Source organism: the organism of the source record quoted next, unplaced genomic scaffold (genome assembly GCF_019419815.1).
Source record: "Pyrus x bretschneideri cultivar Hongxiangsu unplaced genomic scaffold, Pyrus_bretschneideri_v1 Contig11, whole genome shotgun sequence".
NCBI lineage: Eukaryota > Viridiplantae > Streptophyta > Magnoliopsida > Rosales > Rosaceae > Pyrus > Pyrus x bretschneideri.
In genome coordinates, this window is record NW_025999402.1 from 4,018,184 (window position 1) to 4,040,752 (window position 22,569).

The 22,569-nt window shown below is 36.9% G+C and overlaps 4 protein-coding genes across 4 annotated transcripts; 2 read left to right on the top strand and 2 right to left on the bottom strand.

Moving 5' to 3' along the window:
* The first annotated feature begins 6,322 nt into the window (after window positions 1-6,322).
* LOC103965148 (F-box protein At3g07870-like) lies at window positions 6,323-8,671 on the top strand. Its single transcript, XM_009378165.2, has one exon. It carries the CDS (start codon window positions 7,448-7,450, stop codon window positions 8,669-8,671), a length of 1,224 nt encoding a protein of 407 aa, XP_009376440.2. The 5' UTR covers window positions 6,323-7,447.
* A 1,826-nt stretch (window positions 8,672-10,497) lies between these two features.
* LOC103965117 (BAG family molecular chaperone regulator 4) lies at window positions 10,498-13,350 on the top strand. Its single transcript, XM_009378132.3, has 4 exons — window positions 10,498-10,738; window positions 11,356-11,690; window positions 11,774-11,920; window positions 12,932-13,350. Exons 1-4 carry the CDS (start codon window positions 10,498-10,500, stop codon window positions 13,133-13,135), a joined length of 927 nt encoding a protein of 308 aa, XP_009376407.2. The 3' UTR covers window positions 13,136-13,350.
* A 366-nt stretch (window positions 13,351-13,716) lies between these two features.
* LOC103965119 (ammonium transporter 2) lies at window positions 13,717-17,024 on the bottom strand. Its single transcript, XM_009378133.3, has 3 exons — window positions 16,165-17,024; window positions 15,382-15,771; window positions 13,717-14,427 (listed from the first exon to the last, which is right to left on the bottom strand). Exons 1-3 carry the CDS (start codon window positions 16,807-16,809, stop codon window positions 13,990-13,992), a joined length of 1,473 nt encoding a protein of 490 aa, XP_009376408.2. The 5' UTR covers window positions 16,810-17,024; the 3' UTR covers window positions 13,717-13,989.
* Window positions 17,025-18,171: 1,147 nt separating this feature from the next.
* LOC103965146 (nudix hydrolase 15, mitochondrial-like) lies at window positions 18,172-19,477 on the bottom strand. The gene is made up of 4 exons (XM_048572581.1): window positions 19,154-19,477; window positions 18,771-18,913; window positions 18,545-18,664; window positions 18,172-18,443 (listed from the first exon to the last, which is right to left on the bottom strand). Exons 1-4 carry the CDS (start codon window positions 19,449-19,451, stop codon window positions 18,198-18,200), a joined length of 807 nt encoding a protein of 268 aa, XP_048428538.1. The 5' UTR covers window positions 19,452-19,477; the 3' UTR covers window positions 18,172-18,197.
* Between the last annotated feature and the right edge of the window lie 3,092 nt (window positions 19,478-22,569).

The following is a 22,569-nucleotide window of genomic DNA, read 5'->3' on the forward strand; positions in this document are numbered from 1 at the left end:
ATTTTCCAATTTCTTTGGTAGTTCATATGAGGAAGTAAGTACAATCCGCTTTCGCAGAGATCTATATTTGATTCACGTTTCGAATGTGAAGTACTTTCTCTTCTCTCATTAATTTTCTACTTCTTATTAGCACACTTTTACAACGATTGTAAAACATAGTTGCTAATACAGAATCATGTATTCAAGTAGAAGAACCAACTGTTTTGAATTATTCAAGAACATTTTACAACACCTTCAAAAGGTGTGTTCTTGACACTTGCAAGACATTTCTTGCAAATACCCCTTCCAATGTCCATCCTTTCATAAAGAAAGTTTGTTCCCTTGGAGTTATTTTGCCTTCTTCATTTGACTTCCTTTTTTACTACAATAGTCATGGTCCCTAAACTCCCACTATCTCTCTTGAAACTTATTTCAAATGTGTTATACACATCAAACGATTTGGAGAGCGTGCGGTTATTGTTCACTATATAGTTTACAATAAACTTAGTGAACCATTAGGATAGGGACACAAAGGTGAAATCCTTGCCTAGTTTCCGTCTCGTTAAGTGGTTTAACACTTCAACACTCAATGATTCAAAATCATCATAAGTCCATATTGATGGACTATTTTTGTCAACCAACCATTATGTTCTAAACATAATTACAAACTTTCAAGAGTTGTTCAAGGCAACTCTCATTTCTTCATACAACAATTTGTAAGTGAAGAATCATGGCACATAAAGCGTCCATGCCCTTGTGCTTACTTCAAAAGTTCCTTGTTTATGTAACAAAGAAACAAACACTAAAGTTTGTGTTGATTAAGGGTTGTTCAAAGCAACTCTTATTTCTTCATACAACAATTTGTATTTGAAGAATTATGACATTAAAAGTGTTGTCATTCTCATGTTAGACTTATCTAAAATATTCTTCCAATGATATATTATCAATAGGAAGATTGTGAGGATGAGACTACTTAGTTACATCTACAAGCCATTAAAGACAATCTATGGGATTGTAGAACTAAGTCCGAAAATTAAAGCATTCGGCTTTTCTTTGTCAAGTTTTGGATAGCGTTTGCAAATATATTGGTAAACAAATCCATAACGAATATAAATTGATTGATTTTAAGCCATTTGATTCGGGTCTTTAAATCAAATAGCACCACCCACTATTTTTGGCAAATTCCATATCCCTCATCGGAATTCGAGAGTTTTGGAGGAAACTCTTAGTAGGGTATGGGAGGCTCACTATTACCAAGCCCACCTCACGATGATACGATATCGGCTAGCATTAATAATAATGAGAGAGTACGCTTACTCATTTGCATTTCTTGCAAGTACCCATCTTATTTGGCCTCTAGAGAATGTTGCCTCACAATGATATGATATCGGCGCCATTGCACTTAGTTAAGTTATTCCCACCATGCTTAGTTCATGAAGGGGTTCAAGAATAGCTTCACAATGATATGATATTGGCCATCCTCGTTGCCTACACTCACCTCATCATATGCGTATAGACTCCTCCTGAGTGTAAGCATGCACTTTGTACTCCCCCATGATAGGGTGAAGCCGGTGTACAAGTCACAAACGATTGGAGCCTACCACGGTGGAAGGCCACGAAGAGATATTCAAAGCATCTCTCGCTTATTAACTTAATATTGATTTGGTTGAGGGTTTTTAGGTCTCATCACATATAAACATACATTTTAATCCAATTAAAACATTTTGGTCCTATTACAACTATTGGTCCATTTGATTAATTTAGTTGTATATAATACTCCCACTAAGCTTTTAAAACGGTTTTTAAAGTAAGAGTATATGATACTACTAACATAAGATTTGCATTCATTGATGGACTATATAGTTGTCTTAGGGCCTTAGGATGACTATGAACCTTTGATTCGATTCAACACGAGCCTAGTGTTGAATCTCGGTCTAGGGATGGTGATTGATTCTAGTTACGCGTTTAATCACATTAAGGCGTGTTGTCTTATTGGGCGTTGGACCCAACCACTCCAATTTCATGCATATCGAATAAAACAAGAAAGTAGTACTTCAAAGTAAATAAGAGCTTATGCTCTTTTACAACAATTGATCAAATCAAATTACTTTAAAGTAAAGAAGAGCTTATGCTCTTTTACAACAATTGATCATATCAAATTACAACCAAAATTTAATCTACACATTCCCATGGTTCAAACAAATTTGAAACGGCCATTCACATAGCTCAATTATCGTAGGCTAAGGTTCATAATCACCCTTTCTTTAATTAATTAACGCTTTAACTAACTAAACTTGAATGCAACATTTTCATTTGGTTTTTGTATCCATAGAATTGATTTAAATGGAGCTAAATGAAATGAAAATCCAATTCTCATTTAAAGAGACAAAACAATTTTGTTCTCTACCTAATTTGGGCCAAAATGCTATGACCTCAACTTTTTGGGCCATTTTGCAAAACTTAAACTTTTGGGGTCACTTTGTAAAAACACAAAAGTCCACTACTTCATGTAATTACAACTAGAACCCAAAAAATTTCCACAAAAACTAAAACTTCATTAAAGGAGCAAAACAATTTGTCCTTTTAGTGATTTTGGACCTTTACGTAAAAACGTAAACTTTTAGGTCAAAGTACAAATACACAAAAGTATCAAAACTTTATGTAATTGCATGAAAGCCCCACAAAGTCCCTAATTGAGTAGGGTGGCTTGTTTTGAAGCAAAGTAATAAAAAAAATTTCAAAGTTTTTGTAAGTGGGGTGTGTGTAATGGAATAAATCATTACACACCTACCCACTAAAATTTCTTTAATTTTTCAAAACAAATATCTAATATATTTAAACATAAGAAATATTTCAAAACAAAAACTTTATGAAATAAATCAAAACTTTGAATCAAAACACCAAACCTTTTGTTCTTGGCAAGAACATATTAAGAACAATGAAGAACATTCATGAAAACCCATAAGAGCTCCATGAACATTCTTCACCCAAAAACATACCAAAACCACTCAAACTTAAGGGAAATAACATACAACCATACTAGGGTACATAGGGGTTCCAAAAGTCACTTGAAAACACTTTTAACAAGTCAAATAAGAACCCAAAAATCCACCCTTTGGATTTGGCCGAATTTCCCCAAAAACATGGCACCAAATTTTAGCTCCAAAATTCATGCTCATATAAACTACATCTACAACATTTGAGATGGCAAAATTTCTAACAAAATTTACATTCAAAGAAGCAAGAATAAAGCTTGTAACAATTACAACATTCAAATCACAAACTATGAACTACAAAACCCAAAAGGATTCACCAACTACTAGACTTAGGCTCTTGATACCACTTGAAGGAAAATTTATGAAAAACATGTTTATTTAAGCAACATCAATAGCATGCAATTAACAATTAAAGGCGGAATAATGCTTGTATGCACTTAAAAACAAAACATTTACCCATGAAATTCAAAGCCTAGTAGATAGGTGAACCAAGACTCAACTCAAAACAAAGTGAGTTGAGAAATTAATACCTTTGTAGATTCCTCTTTGCATAAGCAAAGGCTAATCACCCAAAGAGAGGGCCTTCATTCCTTGCATCTTAGATCTATGGATTTGGATGGATGAAAAGGTTTCTCCAAGTTCCCAAAATTGAGAACCTCTAATTATTCATCACCAAGGCATAATGAAGAAGAAATGAGTGACCTTGGAGGAGTTTGATTGCTAGATGATCCCTCCAAGGTGGCCTAAATTTTAGAGAGAAAGGAGAGCTTGTGTTCTCATCATTTCCCCAAAAAATACCATATGTAAATTTTAGGCTATAAAGTCCTTTATATAGTCCCTTCAAATAAGTGACCTAATTGACCAAAAGTCCTATTCTTCTAACATGGCAAGCCTATAGGGTTTATTGGGCTTTCAAGCCCTTTGTTTATTCAAGTTGTCATACAACTTGAGTTAATGGGCTTGACATTCAAATCCCATTGGGCCTTGCGGCCAAAAACTAACCCGAGGTCTTTAACGAACTTATTCGTTTGATTAATTAACATATTAATTAATCCTAGCCTTAGATAAACAATTAAACCATTTAATTATTCTTACTCATCTCCGTTGTTTCTTCAAACTCTACCTTACTCGGTGAACGATCCATTAGGTTCCTTTTAGCGAGGCAGTGGGTGATTAAAACTCTTTCTAATCGATTGTGAATTGAAACTTACTTTCAATTCTCCCGTTAGTGATAATACACTTTTAGGGCTTCCACAAACCATGGTTGACGCCTAGCAGCATGTCATGGTTACCCAAGCTAATCAGAAGAGGTGGAGAACCTATTCAGTTTTAGGATTACAAATGCAATACGGTCTTTCTCTAATACAATACTCTTGACCACATTGTTTGGTTTGATAGTTTATTCATGTTTACTATCCAATGTGAGTCTTGTGCTTATATGATTACCTTGAATGTGATTTGGAACACATTCCTAAATCTCATTCATACTTTGGCCAAAGATTCTTAATCATATCATAGAGTATTCTCCCTCAAACAGTTTGAAGGTTAGAGATCCCTTGTTGCGCATTCACTTACCTCCATGGCTAAGTGGCTTAACCCCAACGATGCCATGGACACCCTCCTGATGGAGTGACTTTGATATAATCAAAGATTAAGGACCTAACCACAAGACAACTGTGATGCCTCAGGTCAAAAGACTAATTTGCATTATCCCAACCATGAGTTCTCATGTGACATGAATATGAGAACTCTTCGTTGATCGTGTTCAGTGAACTCATTCTCTATTGAGCACCTATGTACTTGTCTTGATGTCACACACACCAATGACTCGAGACTAGTCACTCTCCCTGAGAGAAGACATAGCACGTACTGATCTTAACGGACTGTCAATGCCCAATTGACAATCCTATGATCAGGAACGTTTAGGATGTGTCAACGAAAAAATGGTCTCATGAATCTAACTTCTTTAGATCGCATTCTTCCAATCACATATTCCTTGGACTTATCGTTTAAGCATATAACATTTATATGAGACGGCTCAAACAATAATGTTTGTCCTTAATATTAAACTAGATTAGTTTAACATGTGAAATGTCCATAAAGTATCATCATATGATTGGTTTTAGGGCACATTTCCAACACAATCTTCACGGCCACGACGTCGGCGTAGTTCAGGCTAACAAGCCAGCTCCGGTCAAGCGGCTCGTCTACTACTTCGAGATTTATGTCAAGGATGCTGGGACCAAGGGCCAGATTTCCATTGGATTTAAGGGCAGTTTTGGGTTATTCAATATTTGATTAAACCTACACTGTTCACCCGTGTGTTTTGAAAATAAACTGTTTTTGGAAGCTGCTATTTGCAGCTTCTTGTCAGCTTCAGGTTTTGGGCTTTTTTTCACCTCAAACTTTGAAACAAAGCTGTTTTTCAAAGTTTACCAAACACCAAAAATTCTCATAGTTTTTTTTCTTAGTAGGTTTTTTTTTTTAAGCACCTCAATCCCAAACTGCACCTTAGACTTTTCGGCTAGTTAAATAAATAACGACTCCAAATAGTTTTTGTTTTCTTTGTATGATTTGTATTGTGAAACAAGAGAAGTTAACAAGTTTCTTGTTCGGATCTTATGCTTCTACCTTCGATTTTATTTTTTCGAGCATGTATTGTTATTAGACGATCGGAGCCGTCTATGCTCTAGACTACTTAAAAAATATCGAAAATGGTTTAGCCGATCGATTCACGTTGTATAGTTTAAAGAACAATAATCTACTTACGCTATTTTACACGTTTTATGTGCTGGTAACTTAAATAATTGATAAACATTACTTGCATTGCGAAAAGTAACTTCCTGGGTAAGGTAAGAAAGCTTCACTTCCAGCTAATCGAACACGATAATCTTCACTTCTGTTTGACCGAGGTTTCTAAAGAGTTACAAAACCTGGAATCACCAAGTAGTAAACAAGCTACCTGATGAGAATCAAACCTAAAATCTCTCACGTACAAGTGAAGAGGAATACTACTAGACCTTAGTACTAAGTGACCATTTATCTTGAAGCTATTAGTTTGAAAATATATCTGTTCTGGTAAAAGGCGTTTGTTGCTTTTGGGTCTTCAACGTCCTTTTTTCGAGTAATTGTTTTTAGGGTGTATCACACTTCTTCCTACCGTTACAGTTAAATTGCGTAAGTTATTTCATTTCTTGCTTATTTCCGTAATAGGTAAGATATCTTTAACCTACAATTAAATTGCGTAACTTATTTCATTTCTTTCTCATTTCATTTCAAATCACATATCCATTAAATCTATATATATGCAAAGGAATTAAGCATACTCCTGGAAGTGCTATTGACACCTTATACATTTCACTAGCTTCTTTTCCTACCTCTTCCCCTAATTTTTGACTTCCTTCTTATCATTTTATTACAAATGAAAGAGGAAAAAACAGTCATGAGTGAGCCTTTATCTTAGTTTGGGTGAAGTATTGTTGGTTTGCATCCAGTTGCTGGAAATCTTGGAGACTACTCAAAAACCTAGTGGGAGTGGATAATGGATTCAACTTTTGGGTCTGCTTAACGGCTTCCTTAGCTATAACTCATTTGTTTCCAGACCTGCTTGAATATCAATCACCATATAAAGCGATAAGTTGAGGTAATTAAACCCTTTAGCTCATTTATCTCTAGAATTATTTCCATGTTTTGTTTTCATGTGATTCTCTCGTTCTTTTTCACACATCCTAAGATGAGTTTGGCAGTTCTAGTGCAAATTCGCGTATCTCACATATTCCTCTTATTATTTATTTATTGCGTATATATTGTTGTGCGTGTTTTTTGTATTTGATGACAAATTTTTTAACGTGTCCGAGATACGGGATGGTATACCATATGACATTAAATAAGTTGAGGGTCACTTGAAGAATAGAATTTCCCTCCGCTTATAATAACTTCGTGTTCTGGGTACACTGATTTTTTTTTTTTTTTTTTTTTTGTATTTAGGATAATCTACATTGAATTATTAAAATATTAAGGGGAGAGGAATTCAGGATCTTACAACTTTTATGGCTGAAAGACGCTGCTTGTGTTTAATCTCTAGAAATAATGAAGCTAGTAATATTATCTTATTTTGAATAGCTAGTTCAATTGCATAATCGATCTTTGGTTGAAATAATCATTTAATTTTATAAGTTGTCAAAAGAACTTGAGAAGCACTTAGATTTTTGTAAAAAATTTCAAATAGTTTCTAATAAGAGTAATTCTAGTTAGACCAAATTTTTAATAAAAAAACTTCTAGCAAAAACTCTTACAAGCATAAGCGTTTTCTATATAAGTGAATCTTAAATGAGCCATAAATAATCATTTTGGTATCTGTTGAAGTGAGTGCCGATTCATGAACATAACTACTCGTGGTTCAGTTTCCCACTGTATAAAATCCTAGCTAGATATGTTCAGTTTAATGTTGAGTGAAGAGCATTGTGTGCGATATGTTCAGTTTAATGTTGAGCAAAGAGTATTGTGTGTATGTGTGTGTCTATATTAATCTTTTGGTATTCTTGTTCAGTACCCTTGTGACGTCTCGCAAAATTTCCCATTCAATGGCGCCCAGTCTCCCTGATGAAGTCAAACTCGACATACTCTCGAGGCTGCCGGTTAAATCTTTAATGCGATTTCGGTGCGTGTGCAAGCCATGGCTTCATGTAATCTCCAATCCTCAGTTCGTTGCGCAACACCAGAGAAACACGGTCACAAACACCAGCAAGAACAACATCAAGCTCTTCGTTGCAAAAATGTCCGATGACCATCTCGATCTCCTTTCCATAGACTATAATGATGATGTTGTTTCAACCAGAGTGCTCAAGTATCCGTCTGTAATTAAACCAGATATGGTTATCGATATTTTGGGTTCGTGTAACGGTTTGGTATGTCTAGAAATTGACTTTGGCGAATACCCTTACAACATTATCTTATGGAACCCTTCCACCGGAGATACCAATGTGTTACCGGAACCTCCTTATGTTGACCGTAATAAGATATTTTACGGATTAGGGTACGATTCCTCCGCTGAAGATTACAAGTTAATATTGGGCAGTCGTGACAGTACAACTTCAACTGAAGAGCCTTTCCGATCCATGATATATGTCTTTACAGTCAAAACGAATTCATGGAGGACTTGTCGAGACCCGTATTATCTTGAGAAGAATGATCACCGGGGCTGCTTCTTAAATGGAGCTCTTCACTGGATACAGCTTCAGAGAAGAATTTCTAAGATCGTCTCTTTTGATTTAGCAGAAGAAAATTTTAAGAGCACACTGTCATTGCCCCAACGTGACGATAGAGATATCTTCGTCGGAATCGGGACCAGCCAAGGTTGTCTCTTTGTGTATACTTCAGCGCTCCAGGATAAAACTTTTTCGATATGGATTATGAAGGAATATGGAGTCAAGGAATCTTGGACAAGAGTCGCGAAAATTTCATCAACGAGATTAGCTAGACAGATTTTTGTTGACTTTTGTGATCTTACTGTGATGCCTGTATGCATCTTCGAGAGTGGTGAAGTTTTGCTGGATCATGAGGGAAGGATCTTGGTGATCTATAATCCCAGGCAAAAAACATACAGAATTATCATCGAGGCTGACGACGAAAACGACGTTGAAGCAGTTACTTATCCAGAGACTTTGGCTTTACCTGGAGGTGGTGCAAACATGTGAAAGTTTCAGAAATCTGTCTTGCCTATTTCTGTGTTTGTTAATTGTTTCTTATTTCTTTTAGTTTTGGTATGAAACTTTGATCTCAACAAGCAAAATTATAGACCAGCGAATTCAGTGGCACATAGGCTGATGTCGAACAAATGGCGGAATGAATTGAAGAAAAATGGACCGTTGGAAGACAAAAGGATGCATCAAGAATTTGCAGGTTTGGCGTCTAAGCTTCGATTTGGACCTATAATACCTTTTAGCCATCCAAGACCGTTTCAGCCTCTAATACACAGTTTTAATTTCTGTAATAAAGATTGGACCTTTCGCTTCTGTCCGATTAATGTCATTTATTTTCGTTTGATTCCCAAAGCTTTAGAGTTGTCGAAAGGAGTTGTAAATGACTTGTATATTTAAGTCGTGGATGTTATAATTGTAATCATCAATTCAATCTTTAATAATAATAAAAAAAAAGAGTCTTTGGGATTTTTCTCAAACAACTGGTGGATTCCAGATTTTAGTTCTTTAAAGATTCACGCTTGTAATCATTTTTTACTTTGTGACGCGTCATAGGATGGTGCGTTTTGGTTTATCTACGTCACAAAATTTTGGAGTTTGAGGAGCCTCCAAATATCATTTCAAATCTTATCCGGAGGGAAGTTAATCTATATAGTTGTGGTATGGAATGCTCTTTTTCCTTGTCCGGATTGAAATTCCCAACAAAATTTTATTGAGCCCCAAATAAAACACCTTATCCTCTTCTTTATGATGCCCCAAATTTAGTACTTACACAGACGTGTGAAAAATTGTTACAAATGTATGACTACACCTTGTTTCATATATGTAACAGTTTATTTTATTATTTCAAAATCACGCTCGAAATTCGTTTAATAACCATTTTGTCTTTAATTATGAATCATTTGACAATTCACATAACGTTGCTGACCTTTCAAAGTCACAATTGGCAAATTCATAATAAGATGGTTAGTTTGTTTTTCTTCGTGGCTACACAATGTAAAGAAGATTTTAAACCTAGAAACGGATAAATCAAGCATAAATTAACTAGTCAATACGCTTCTTTTCAACAACTGGAGCAGTTAAATACATAATGTTTTGTCAAATTAATCATAAATTGCTTAGGGTATGTTTGATACTCTGTTTGAGTACAAGTTTTTCAATTTGAAAATTGTTTTTGGGGCACAAATCTTGAATTCTTCTTTGATAAACCGTTTTTAGAAATTAGACTTAAAAATAACTAAAAAACCATGCCTAAGTCCTGAAAACATAAAAAGTTAGTTTTAAAATTTTTTTCTTAGTCCCGATCTCTTCTTTGTGACACCCAAACACTATATTTAACATCAAAAGTACTTTTAAAAAAATAACAGCATTATTGGTTGTCTGCGAAACAACAAATTGCTTTTTCTTAAAGCATTACTTAACAATGCTACTAACAAAAAGAATGATGGTAAAAGAATTTGCAGATTAGCACATGTGGTTAATTTTTTTTTTAATAGTAAATCATTTGTACTATAACATTTGATATACGAGAATTTTATTACATTTACTCCCTCGTTAGTTATTACTCACTCCCGAAGTATATTTTCCACATTTATTGGTTATTCGAAATCCACCCCCAAAATATGTGATGAAAAATGCACCGCTCAAAAACCTTTTGACGTCGGACTCGGAATGATGGAGTGAACCGACCACACCCTTCTGCGAAACGCGTTTCGTTGAAACCCTCCGATCATCTCTCTCTACCCCCTCAAACCGTCACTCTGTCGCTAACTAGTCAACATCCTCACGACCACCACCACTCGATTCCCGCCTCATTTTTTACGATGGTGAAAAAGAATCCGAATCCGAAAGCGTTGGTACCCGATCAGGACGAGGAGATCGATTGGGAGATGCGCCCAGGTGGCATGCTGGTCCAGAGGCGGGAAGACGAGGATGACGCCTCGGCGGCTGCTGGTGGCAGTGCTTCCGCCTCATTTCGGGGGCCCATGATGAAGATCGACGTAGTTCTCGGCCCGGGCAACGGGCCTCACTTCGAGCTCTTCCTCCCTGCTCACTCCACTTTCGGTATTATTCTTTCACTCCTGATGTTATCTTCCATTTTAATCATATTCACTGTCACTGTTATGATTTGATTGCTGTTTTCAATGGTTAATTGAAGTATTGTTTGCCAATTTCGAGAGTAAATCATGATTAGCTAGATTGGAATTGATGGGTTTTAGTTAATTAGTGTAGCACCCTTGACAACTACTAATATTAGGGATGAACACTTCGAGAATCGAACTATAGAAGAAAAGAAGAAGCATAATCCTCACCAAGCAACATATAATCCATGGGGGAAGTGGAATAATAGTTGGGTCGAGTGGTATTCGGTAAATTAGGAACAACATTCCGACAACTATGAGTTTTGTATGAAAATACGTCAAGTTCTTAATTTGGGGAAAAAAATTCTCCCTTACTTTTGATAGCCTTAAGTGATTCCTAGTTGTGAAATTTCTTTGGTGTCCGCAAATTACAAAGACCGGGAATTGTTTCTGAAGTTTTGGGTTTTTAAGTGTTTTATCTAATTGTATCCTTATCAAGGGCTTCTTAGTGAAAATCCCGTATTTCTCCAAATTAGTGTTTTTAATAATGGAAGAGAGTTGTGAGGGGTTAGTACTTGATTTTATTTTGGATGATGTCAGGTGATATGAAGAAACATCTTGCACAGAAGACTGATTTGGAGCCAGAGGAGCAGAGGCTCTTTTTCAGGGGGGTGGAGAAGGCAGATGAGGAGCATCTGGACATTGCTGGTGTGAAGAATAACTCCAAGGTGCTGCTTCTGGAGGCCCGGAAGGAGAGTAAGGTTGAGGAGGTAAATCAAAGCAATGAGATGCCAATCAATGCTGGAGAAGTTGGAGTAAACAGCAAAGAGATGCCAAACAATGGTGGACAGGTTGGAGGCAAAAGCAATGTGATGTCAAAAGCTTCTCATGCAATTGCTGAAGTCATAGCTGAGGTTGATAAGCTCGCAGAGAGGGTGAGTTCCATGTCCTGGTTGTATTTGGTTGCCAAAATGTTAAATTGGTTTGGGGCTCACAATGTTTTGTTTGATTTTAAAAGGTTGCTGTCTTGGAAGTGGCTGTGGCTGGTGGGACCAAGGTTTCCGATAAAGAATTTGTTGTGTCAACAGAGTTGCTCATGAGGCAGTTGCTGAAATTGGACGGCATTCAAGCTGAAGGAGAAGAAAAAATGCAACGCAGGGCAGAGGTTCGTATTTTTCATGATTGTTGGTTTCTTATGATGGAATTGCCATGCATTTTGTTTGTTCTTGTGGAAATGATGTACTGTGTTGTGCTGATCACACGATGAAGTTGTTGTGATCATCGGCGTTGAGGGTTGTTGTAGTTTATAGATATAGGGAGGTGAGAATTTCTTTATTGTGGCATGCATTGTGTCAAAATTGACGTATTCTGGTGGTGAGATGGTAGCCCTGCCAATGGTCAGGGTGATTGGAGCAATGTGAAGTGATGGCAAAGGACAATCAAAAGATTCATTATCAGGATTCTATTTAGGATTCTACCTTGGTGTTAATTTATAGAGCCCCACCAGGTTTCTTGTAAATAGTTTGTGAGGAAAGGTTGGATGCATGCCTATATGCTATAGTCATTCCCATTACATATGTAATAGGACACACAATTGCCCTTAGTAGTCAGTTTATACTGGTCCTTTGGGCCCAACTTCAGTATCTTCACATATAGTAGACTCCACTTGAGGGCTTCCACCACATAGATCATTTCATTGTATTGCTTGAAACAACTAAAGGATTGCACAATATAAGCAGCATTGTTGGCTTTCGTTGGTTGCTATGTATCATGTGTCTTACACTTGACGTCATTATTTTCTAGAGTAGCATTATATGTGTTGATGTTGGTATTTGCAAATGGAATTCCATTACTTTCTGCACTTGGAGCTATTAGATTTTTAATGCATTACGAGATCAGTTACCTCTCTTCGAAATCCCAATAGTTATAATATTCCTCCCCTCCCCCCCCCCCCTTTCTCTTTCTCTCTCCTCTTCTCTCCAAAAAACCTATAGGACTGTAATCCCAAGGTTTTATAGGTTTTTCTCGCTTCTCTCTCTGCTTAAAATTTATTTGTTGCAATAAGCACATTGGAATGTCAATATGTAATGGCTAGTTTATAATTTGTTTCAAAATTTTGAAGTTGCATAGACGATTAGAGATCTATTATGGCTGGTTTAACAACTTTCTTGTACAGGTGCGACGTGTCCAGAACTTTGTGGATGCATTGGATGCTCTAAAGGCGAGGAACAGCAATCCAGTTAGCAACAGTAGCAATGCTACCACAGTAACAACCAAGTGGGAGACCTTTGACTCCGGAGTTGGATGCCTAGATCCCCCAACGTCAACGCCAGAGCCATCATCAACGGAACCAAATCAGGAATGGGAACACTTCGATTAGCCAAAAGTTCTCTCTGCTTTTCTGGGTTTCAGGATTCATAGTGGAACATTAGATACTTTAGCGTGCACAGTAGCTATTTTTGGGTACTGGTACCCACTTTCACAGTTCAAGGGTTTGTATAACAGCCTTAAAGCACTGTAAAGTAAACTACCATCTGCTCAGATCAAATGGAATTGGTATATTTTGGATTTATAATTGATTCGTTTTGCGTGTTATGTTGTTTGTCTTCTTATATTCCTTTTACAGAGCATTTATCTCCTGCGCTCGAGGTATTGAGTTCGATTCCCCCTCCCAGTGTTGCTTGTATTAAAAGAGTTATCTGCTTCAGAAATTGAACAGAGTGCACTCTTGACCGGAGATATAGGATTGGGTGGACAAATGGGTTAACGACACGCGTCGAGTTCTTGATTGCAGGGTACTACTGTTGAGGCCATAGAAAATCTGCCATGATCGGTCGTTTATGCTGCTTTGATGACCTTAAATTATTGATGCAAGGTTTCCGCCAATTATGGATACAGAGTCGTGCACTGAATCTGTTGAAAGAATTAGATATTGTTTGTCTGAAAATAATGTCTCCACAGTGGTCAAATTTGGACTAAGCTATCATAAATGGAATATTAGGAGAGATTTTGTCATACAAACACTATTTTAACTTAATGTTTTTGACCGTGGTCGTCTGTCACATGTGTTACAGTCTCAAAACTCGGACGAAATCATCCCATCACACAATCACGTTCAAATTTCAAACGATTTAGTGGAAAATTGTTCAAAACTTCTACTTACAGGTAACAAATACGTACATATTAATTATGTGATCATACGATACGTGCATCCGACATAGTGCAGTTAGGTGTTTACAAGTTAATGGTCACACCTCTTGCACCGTTGATATACGGCGACGGTGCCATTTCTTCACCATACACCGATGTATTCCAACCATGTCTTGTCGGGTCATATTTTTCTCCGTCACCCCAAAGAGCGTAAGCCTCTTCTCCGTGAACGGCGTCATCTCCAATGATAAGCTGCTCCTCCGGCATTCTCAGAGGTATGAAAACCCTAATTGCCAGAAGTATGATAGTGGTGGAGACTATGTTCCAAGCAATCACAAACATGGCAGCAACCAATTGTTTCAGAAATTGCATCCCTCCACCGCCACCGTAGAATGCACCTCTGCTGTTGCCAACAGGCAGCATAAGCCTGCAAAGTGCTGGCTCTGCCAGAAGCCCAGTTAGCAGTCCTCCTAAAAGCCCTGCCACTGCATGTGTATGAAATACCCCTAGGGTGTCATCCACCTGTAAATCATCACAAATTAGACACAGTAAGATTTTTATTTTTTTATGTGACAATAAGGCAATGTTCTACGTTATTCTAATTTACAAAAACGGTTTGAAATTTGGTATAAAGAGCAAATACGCTATCCTAACCAACTGACCTAACTTAAATACGTTCTTTTTTTGTTTTATTTATGATATTTTGTTCATTGATGATTGGTCAAGCATTAAGGGAAGAGGACAGAGGACTAACGGAAATCTTCTAGAAAACCTAATCGTCTGAAAGGTGGCTATTTCATTTGGTCAATCTGCACTCGATGAAGGTACAAATTTGAAGGATAAGGGAAGGATTATAATATACTAGTATAGTGGAAAATGATGGATGTTATGACTTTGGTGGGACAATATAAGGTTGAAAATTTTGAATACTACAAAGCTTAGGGCAAAGAGATTTGGGATAGATTAATATTATCTATCGTGGCCCTCTGATTATATTAGGTTCCTTTTGAACGATGATGTTTTAGGTATTTCTTGGCCTCGTGCCATCTCGTAATGTTCTGGGCATTAGCTCCGTTTTTCACAGAAAAAATCAGCTTGATGAATATTTTATGAATTAAAGATAAAACAAATTAAAATGTTTGATGGAGACTTAAACCTAATTAAGATTCTTTATTTTCACACTAACTCGATTATATCAAATGTCACTTGAGTTAAAATTTTCTGAAATAAAAGTAATTTTATCACATATTTTTTCTCATCATGCACAATTTTATTGTCTTTTTAATTTATTATTATTAAATTGATAAATCAAACAAAATTCAATGGACATGAATACATCAGAATGTTTAGTTTTAAACAACATGATTTTGCATAATATGAACATGAAAAACAAATATTTAGCCGACATTGAAAAGAAAATACACAATGCGTATCATGTGCCAAAAAACAATGAATGTGGAAAGCAGAAACTCTTACCTTTTGCAATAGGGTAGACTTTTTGTGTAGGACCATCATGGAGACCCATGGAATGCTACCAGAAAGCATTCCCATCAGAATAGCCGCCCAAGACTGCACCAACCCCGCCCCAGGTGTGATGCATACGAGCCCCGTCATCATGCCCTGAACAGCTCCGATCACCGACGGCTTGCCGAAGAACACAACGTCGAGAGACGTCCATACAAGAAGGCTGGTGGCTGCACAGATGTTTGTGTTCAACACTGCTATTGGAGCAACAATGTTTGCAGCATAAGGGGCCCCGCCGTTGAAACCTGACCAGCCCATCCACAGCATCCCAGCACCACAAAGCATTAGCAACACGTTGTTTGGTGGAAACCTCTCCCTGTCACTCTTCAACCTTGGACCAACCTAGAACACATAGGTAAACGTAGTATAATTACATCTAAATTTTTTTAACTTAGTTCAAATTCTAAAATTAAAGATGTTTGGAAGTTCTTATAGAATGACTAAAACCGATAATCAAAAGTAACAGAAAAACAAAATAGAAGTGTTTATGTGTTATAAAGCACCTGAAAATTAAGCCAACGCTTTTAAGCGTTTTTGAAGAAATAAGCACTTGAAATTTTAGTGAAAATTTTCAATAAAGCGCTTATGAGGTGCTTTTTAGAGAAACATTTTCAAATAGGTCAAATTTGATCTAGAAAGGGTTTCAATTTTTGAAAATGGGTTTAAGGATTCTCTACTGATGTTTCGTTTATGTGCATGATATTTTCTAAAACGCGTTTAATCATAAGTACCTACCCAATAAGCGGCGGTGAAACCTGCGATGCCCGAGGAGAGATGGATGACATAACCACCGGAGTAGTCAATTACACCCCAATGATAGAGGAAGCCACCACCCCAAAGACTAAAGGCTCCAACAGTGTATGAAAATAGAAGCCAAAGAGGGACAAAAGCCATCCAAGCCTTGATGTTCATGCGGCCAAGAACAGACCCTGCTAACAAAATAAGAGTAATAGCTGCAAAAGTGAACTGAAAGTAGACGAGTGATGCCATGGGGTAAAATGGCTCAACCGTTTGGGTCTCAATCGATCCATCGTCACGAAAGTGAGTGCTTTTGGGCACTTTGGCTTGGCTGATGAGGAACTTTTGACCTAGAGAGGGTGCACCTTTACCCCAAAACGGGAGGAGCTGGTCCCCGAAGGCCATACGGTAGCCTACGAGGACCCAACAGATGAGCACGGCGGCGAAGGCGTAGAGGGCCATGAAGGCTGAGTTTACTGCCCATTTCTTCTTGACTATGCTGGCGTAGAGGATCACTAGGCCCGGCATGCTTTGTAACCCAACAAAAGTGGCGGCTGTGAGTTGCCATGCGTTGTCTCCTTTGTTTAGCCACGACGGAACCGCCGGGGTTTCTACACTATAAGCATTAGTTATGCCGGCCATGGCCAAATTTCGGGGACTAAGAGCTTTGCCTTCTTGGCTAGTTAGTATTAATCTGTAATCCTTGTTGTGGAGCTGGTTTGGTTGGTAAATTAGATGTAAAGAGAAAGAAAAGGCACGGACTTTAAGCTTTTGTGTTCTGATCAATTCATAGATAGCTTCGTGTGAAATTCACTTCTAATGGGAATTAATGGGGTTGGACTTTGACTCGTGTAATTGATTTTAGTGAGACTTGGAACCCATATTTTATACTCGCAAGAGAGGTTGACTAGAGTTTCACTCTAATGCGAGAGAGTAAATTTAAGATTTTCTTTAATTAATTTTCTCTCTTTTATTGTTAGGACTTACAAAAAAAAAAGTTAAAAAAAAAAAATGTACACTTAAGTTCTTATGTACTTTTTTGGTCAAGATCTATATTATATATCTCCCCAATATGGGAGAGTTTTTTCGACCAAAAATGCAAATTACACCCTTCATGGTATTTTACATTTTTATTAGAGTACTAAACGTTTTCACTGGTAATTGTATCAATATTTTTTTTTATAAAACCTTCACACTTGTTAAATTGCATGAGTGATTAATTTTGATGGACGATATTAATTTTTAAAAATAGTGAGATGCTCGATGGTGTTTGAAAGTTGGACAATAATATAAAAAATTGGTTATTTGAGCACCGACTTTTCCACCATGAAACTATGGCGAAGTTTCTATAGAATTGACAAGGCATGGTACGGCGCATGTACAAAGGAAACATTTCATGTAAGTCTGCTTATATAGACACGGATGCTGGCGATAGTTTGAAAGAATAAATCATTTTTGTCGGATTTTCGAACAAATAGTAGCTTATGACCAGAAGGTGTTTGAATTTGCCACAACATGACCAAACGGAATGCATTCATTCATATATATGAGCTATACATAATTGAATTTCAACGAACTTTATGCAAACCTTGTCCTTCAGTTTTATATTTTGGAGAAGCTTCTGTCAAATTATGACTATTCACTTACCCTTAACCTATTATACATTTATGGTCTCAGGACTATAAGTCTTATGAGAATTCTTCTTTAAGGCTGTCACATAATGCAATCTAACGATTAAAGTTGTCTATATTTTAGGTCTTTAGGATTATCTCTGTTAGAAAAACCTAAATCTTTAATTGTTTGGTCACCTCAAACATGCCAAAACGTTGTTTGTTCGATAAAGCTGAAATAGAAATGCTGATAATTAAACATCTAAGTGCTTGTTGATTGTTGATTACTTTTAGCATAGATAATTGTTGAAAGAGAATCTAAAAGCCAAACCATTCTGATCGTTGAATGACATCACGGAATATGATGTATCAATTAAGGCTTTGAATTTTATGGTTTTATTTTCTCCAACATATGTAGTATTATATATTATTCTCATGTTTAACATTATGCACACTATGCAAGGCTCTTTGCAATTCTTGGAAGTCAGGGAGGCTGTGTCCTTGGAAGAATGGAGGCTGCTGGTAGATAACAGCGGCTGCTCGAATTAAAATGCTTGCAGTTAGTCCCCATATTAGAAACGGCCCCTGCTCTGATTCAAAATCGAAAAGATGGAGAATATACTTCCAACCCATCCATTCTCTCTCCTCAAATCTGTGATTATCATTCTACATTACACAAAAATAAATCACCGTTAATTAAGTTTTTGACGAAATAATGTAAATTGACATATGCATGCTCTGCCTGTGACCTGTGCAGGGCAATATACCTTGAGAAACATCTCCAATGGAACATCAAAAATGGCGTCAACTTCGTCGGCGCTGAGTACAGGCTTGAAATCTTCAATTCTAGCTACTAGCCCTATCACCGGGACAACGGAGACCAAATGCTGCACAAGGCAAAAAAAAAAAAGAGAAAAACATTCAAAAGCACGATTCATATAGTACCGGTATATCAAAAGAAAAAAAGAGAGAGTTTATATATGTATGTGGTACCTGGGACATAAAGCACTCTAGCTTTGCAACAACTTGAACTAGACTTGGATTCAGTCCAATCTCTTCCATGGCTTCCCTTTGTGCTGTTGCAGATTCATCTGCATCTTCCTTCTCCATTTTTCCTCCCGGCAATGCTACATCTCCTGTGTAATCTCTAGAACAGATTTAGAAAACCCTAGTGTCCGTGGCCAAGTCTATAACATTAATTTGAGACTATTAACAAATAAGAAATGATCTCCACACATTCTTTTTTCTTTTCTTTTTTTCCCTTTGCATACCTCCTGTTTATTTATCCTTGGAGAATCAAAAGGCTAGAAACAGATAGGGGCATGCGACAAGCGTGCTTAAATCACTTCCCTCACAACAAATTTAGCATATTATACCTGGGTGTGATGCCAAATTCATGGATCTCCTAGTAAGAATAACTCTTAGCTCACCCTCAGGACCCTCAAAGATGCATACCAGTACAGCCGCTCTTCTCTCTCTCAATCTCAACTTGACACAAGAACACTTTTCATTTGTGGCTGCTAAAGAGTTGAAGCTTATACCGGAGTTTAAGCATGTATCGCTTTCATTATAATCCTCGGATTTATCCGGTGCGGAGGGAGGTTTGTAAAACTCAAGCTGCTTGGCAAGGCTATGTAGAGTTTGGCTTCTTCCCCAACCCTCTATGCTAGCCATTTATAATTTTTGGCCAACTATATGCATGCTCTTTTCAATATATAGGCAAAACAGCTTTAAAGTAAATTATTCGTTGAATTTTTGCATGCCTCCATTATCAAAGAAGCTACAAATATCTATAGGAGCATAGGGAACGGAATTTGGGAGAGCATCTGAACACCCATCACCAAAATGAAATTTTAAGCCAACAAATTGACTTGCGAATATGGTGAAAGTACGAGAGGACCACGTACGCTTGCAATTTGCTACATGGATTCCACAACGTGTACGGGCCATAATTTGCAGAACTCATTCCAAATTCGATTGATATTCCATCAAGATCATGTCTTTGGAATAACAGTGATGTTGGAATATAAATGTACCTCAAGGGATAAGAATTTTTTGGTTCGGGGCCATTGTGAACCTCATTTATTAACTAATTAAAAACTGTTGTGTTATCTGTTACATCAGTTAATATTAAAAGTTACATGAAAACTATTACCGATCAACAATACTCGGTACTTAGTCAATATTTAATCGATATTTGATTGACCTCAATGAAGTTAGTCTAACTGTAAATTGGTATTACATTGCAGACAATCAATCTTCATACACGTACAGACATACGAAGAAACATTGCTGCCACTTCTGCTTACTGAATCTCAGTTCAATCTGGGTAGCCACTTTGCTGATGTTCTCGAACTCGTTCTTATGGGTCTGGGCTGGTTTTTGGGTTTTTTATTTTTATTTTTTTCTCTTTCCCAGCAATATTTTAGTTAATGAGTGCATCAACAGAGAGGTTGGACACATCAGCAAAGATAGTATTCAATCGGGCTATATCCGTCATAGTTTATCTTCTGGACTGAGCCCGTGAACATATCATAGTGTATATATTTATTTTGAGGTTATTTAGCTAAAAACCAATTAAAACTCTTTTTTTTTTTTTTTTTTTTTTGAACAAATGATATTATCTAATCTAAGGGAGGGGGAATGGATTTAGCCTCACAATGGATTGACAATAATGTGGTTCATTTTTGCCTTCGGCGAGAATCAAACCTAATATCCCTTACTTACAAGTGAAGAGGAATACTAGTAGACCATAATGGCAATTAAAACTTTATTAGCCATATATCAATAGCCTATTTTTGTTTTGAACCTTATGAAGAATATATTTTTATTTATTAAGCATATATCAATAATGAATGCCATATGAACTTTAGCCTATTATAAATAGTTAGAACATGACTGCCTTCTCTCTTTTTCTCTCTGAAATTAGCAAAATCTATCACTGGCATGAGGGTATGTTACAACTGCTGTATTGAGCTGTTTTGGTATTTCATTTGGATGCTGCGGATCTTCCCACGATAGAGTTACTGACAGATTGGTCCTCTTGGTGGTATCTGTCTCATCTCCAGATTTTTTATTTTATTTAATTTTTTATTTTTTTATTTTTTGCAACATGGTACCATGTGCTAGGACTAGGCGTAGGAGCTGTAAATGGAGAAGGAATTCGGGTTGTTCCAAAAAAAAAAAAAAAAACAATTGTTGCTTGGATTGCTGATATGGAAACAATTTGTTCGAAGCAGGGGGAATAATGATCTTGATATAAGAGTTGATAGATTGTTGGATTGCCGTCTGTCACCAGGGTTTGACTTCAGACTTGCATCTATACAGAGGCACAAATTACAGACGAAGTTCCAAAAAGGCTTCACCGTCTCATACTCTTAAGCTGTATACTTCAGAAGGCTAGTAGAAGAGTATTATTAAGGGTTGTAACAGAAAGCAAACAAATGTGGATTAAAATGCATCATATACCTCCTTAGTTGAGTCATCTGGGTTCCAACAATGGTATGCCTTGCAGCTGCAATAAGCCCTTACTACTATTCATTGATGAATTGGGGCAATTTTTGTAGAGTTTGGGTTTCATTTTTTTGTTCCAACCATATACTTGATATCCAAGCATATGGTCGAGTGGGAGTATTAAGTGATGTGTCACTATGTGATGTGTTTGATTTAGTGACATGTGACAGCATCTTGTGCATTGAATTAGTACAGTTATATGTGTATAAGTAGTTTGTTTGTATAAGTAGCTTATAAGCTATGTGTTGTAACGAACAATCATTCAATCAATAGTGAAAAAGCACATTCATCTTCTTTATTTTCCTCTTCATTTCTCTCTCTCGTTCACCTTTCTCAATTCTCATTGTTCTTTGATTTTCTTTTCAATGTGGTTAATTAGAGATGCTTCCTACGAAAGTGTTTACAAACCACCCCTAAGTCATGTTAAGTCCATTAACGTACATTAGGCTGGTTGAGAGGGGACATGACATAGTATAGACAGTAGACGTACTTATTGGCATATAGTTGCGAGCTTGATGTGTGATTAGATTGTAGCCAAACATTGTGTCAAAACCTGCTTGTCTGCACGGCAATCTGATGGTAGTATAGTACATTTCATGCATTCTCTTTCTGTCGGCAGATTCGTCAGCTCGATTCCTCATTTTTCACATCCAGACATGGTAATATTACCTCAACCACCAAGTACTGGACCAACCAATCAATTAACAAATGAAACGCAACATGAACCAATCTCTTAAATTCCTAGAGCCAAAGGAAATTAATTTACATCTTAAGTTTTATTCAGCATGGCAAGTGCTCCATTATTATCACCTTCATTGGCTCCCAACAAGTCTGAAAACGATGAACCTCTCCCCTCCATCAGTGACTCAAGGTTTGGTCTCCACGGGGAGATTATGATGCTGGTTCTGATCCTGCTATTAGCCACCTTGGTCATTGCTCTCTTACTCTTCCTCTACACAAGGGGTACTTTTCCTGGTCGTTAACATCATGCCGATCATGGATCCAATTTGATGAATGCTTATAGCTTGCCATAGCAATGGGTGTGGCAGAAATGTTTGTTTCCATCTTCTGATATGGCAGGGAACAAGTTCAGAATAATTTAAAGATGAAATTTTAGCAAGTTATTGGTTCGGTTAGTTGAATATCAAATTACGAACAAACAAGACTACAAAATAATAAGAAAATTATTAAACAAACAAGAATGTCGAAACGACTACAAAATCTCAAGAGGCTACATCGTGACTAACTTATTCCACAAAGCTACGAAACATTATATTTA

Excerpts from the sequence above, each read along its gene's own strand:
- LOC103965146 (XM_048572581.1), bottom strand. The coding sequence starts at position 19,451 with ATGGCTAGCATAGAGGGTTGGGGAAGAAGCCAAACTCTACATAGCCTT. Across the intron at positions 18,914-19,153 it reads GAATTTGGCATCACACCCAG|GAGATGTAGCATTGCCGGGA; the intron begins GTATAATATGCT and ends GAGATTACACAG. Across the intron at positions 18,444-18,544 it reads CATTGGAGATGTTTCTCAAG|AATGATAATCACAGATTTGA; the intron begins GTATATTGCCCT and ends TGTGTAATGTAG.
- LOC103965117 (XM_009378132.3), top strand. The coding sequence starts at position 10,498 with ATGGTGAAAAAGAATCCGAATCCGAAAGCGTTGGTACCCGATCAGGAC. Across the intron at positions 10,739-11,355 it reads CCCTGCTCACTCCACTTTCG|GTGATATGAAGAAACATCTT; the intron begins GTATTATTCTTT and ends GGATGATGTCAG. Across the intron at positions 11,921-12,931 it reads AAATGCAACGCAGGGCAGAG|GTGCGACGTGTCCAGAACTT; the intron begins GTTCGTATTTTT and ends TTTCTTGTACAG.
- LOC103965119 (XM_009378133.3), bottom strand. The coding sequence starts at position 16,809 with ATGGCCGGCATAACTAATGCTTATAGTGTAGAAACCCCGGCGGTTCCG. Across the intron at positions 15,772-16,164 it reads GTTTCACCGCCGCTTATTGG|GTTGGTCCAAGGTTGAAGAG; the intron begins GTAGGTACTTAT and ends TATGTGTTCTAG. Across the intron at positions 14,428-15,381 it reads AGTCTACCCTATTGCAAAAG|GTGGATGACACCCTAGGGGT; the intron begins GTAAGAGTTTCT and ends GATGATTTACAG.
- LOC103965148 (XM_009378165.2), top strand. The coding sequence starts at position 7,448 with ATGTTCAGTTTAATGTTGAGCAAAGAGTATTGTGTGTATGTGTGTGTC.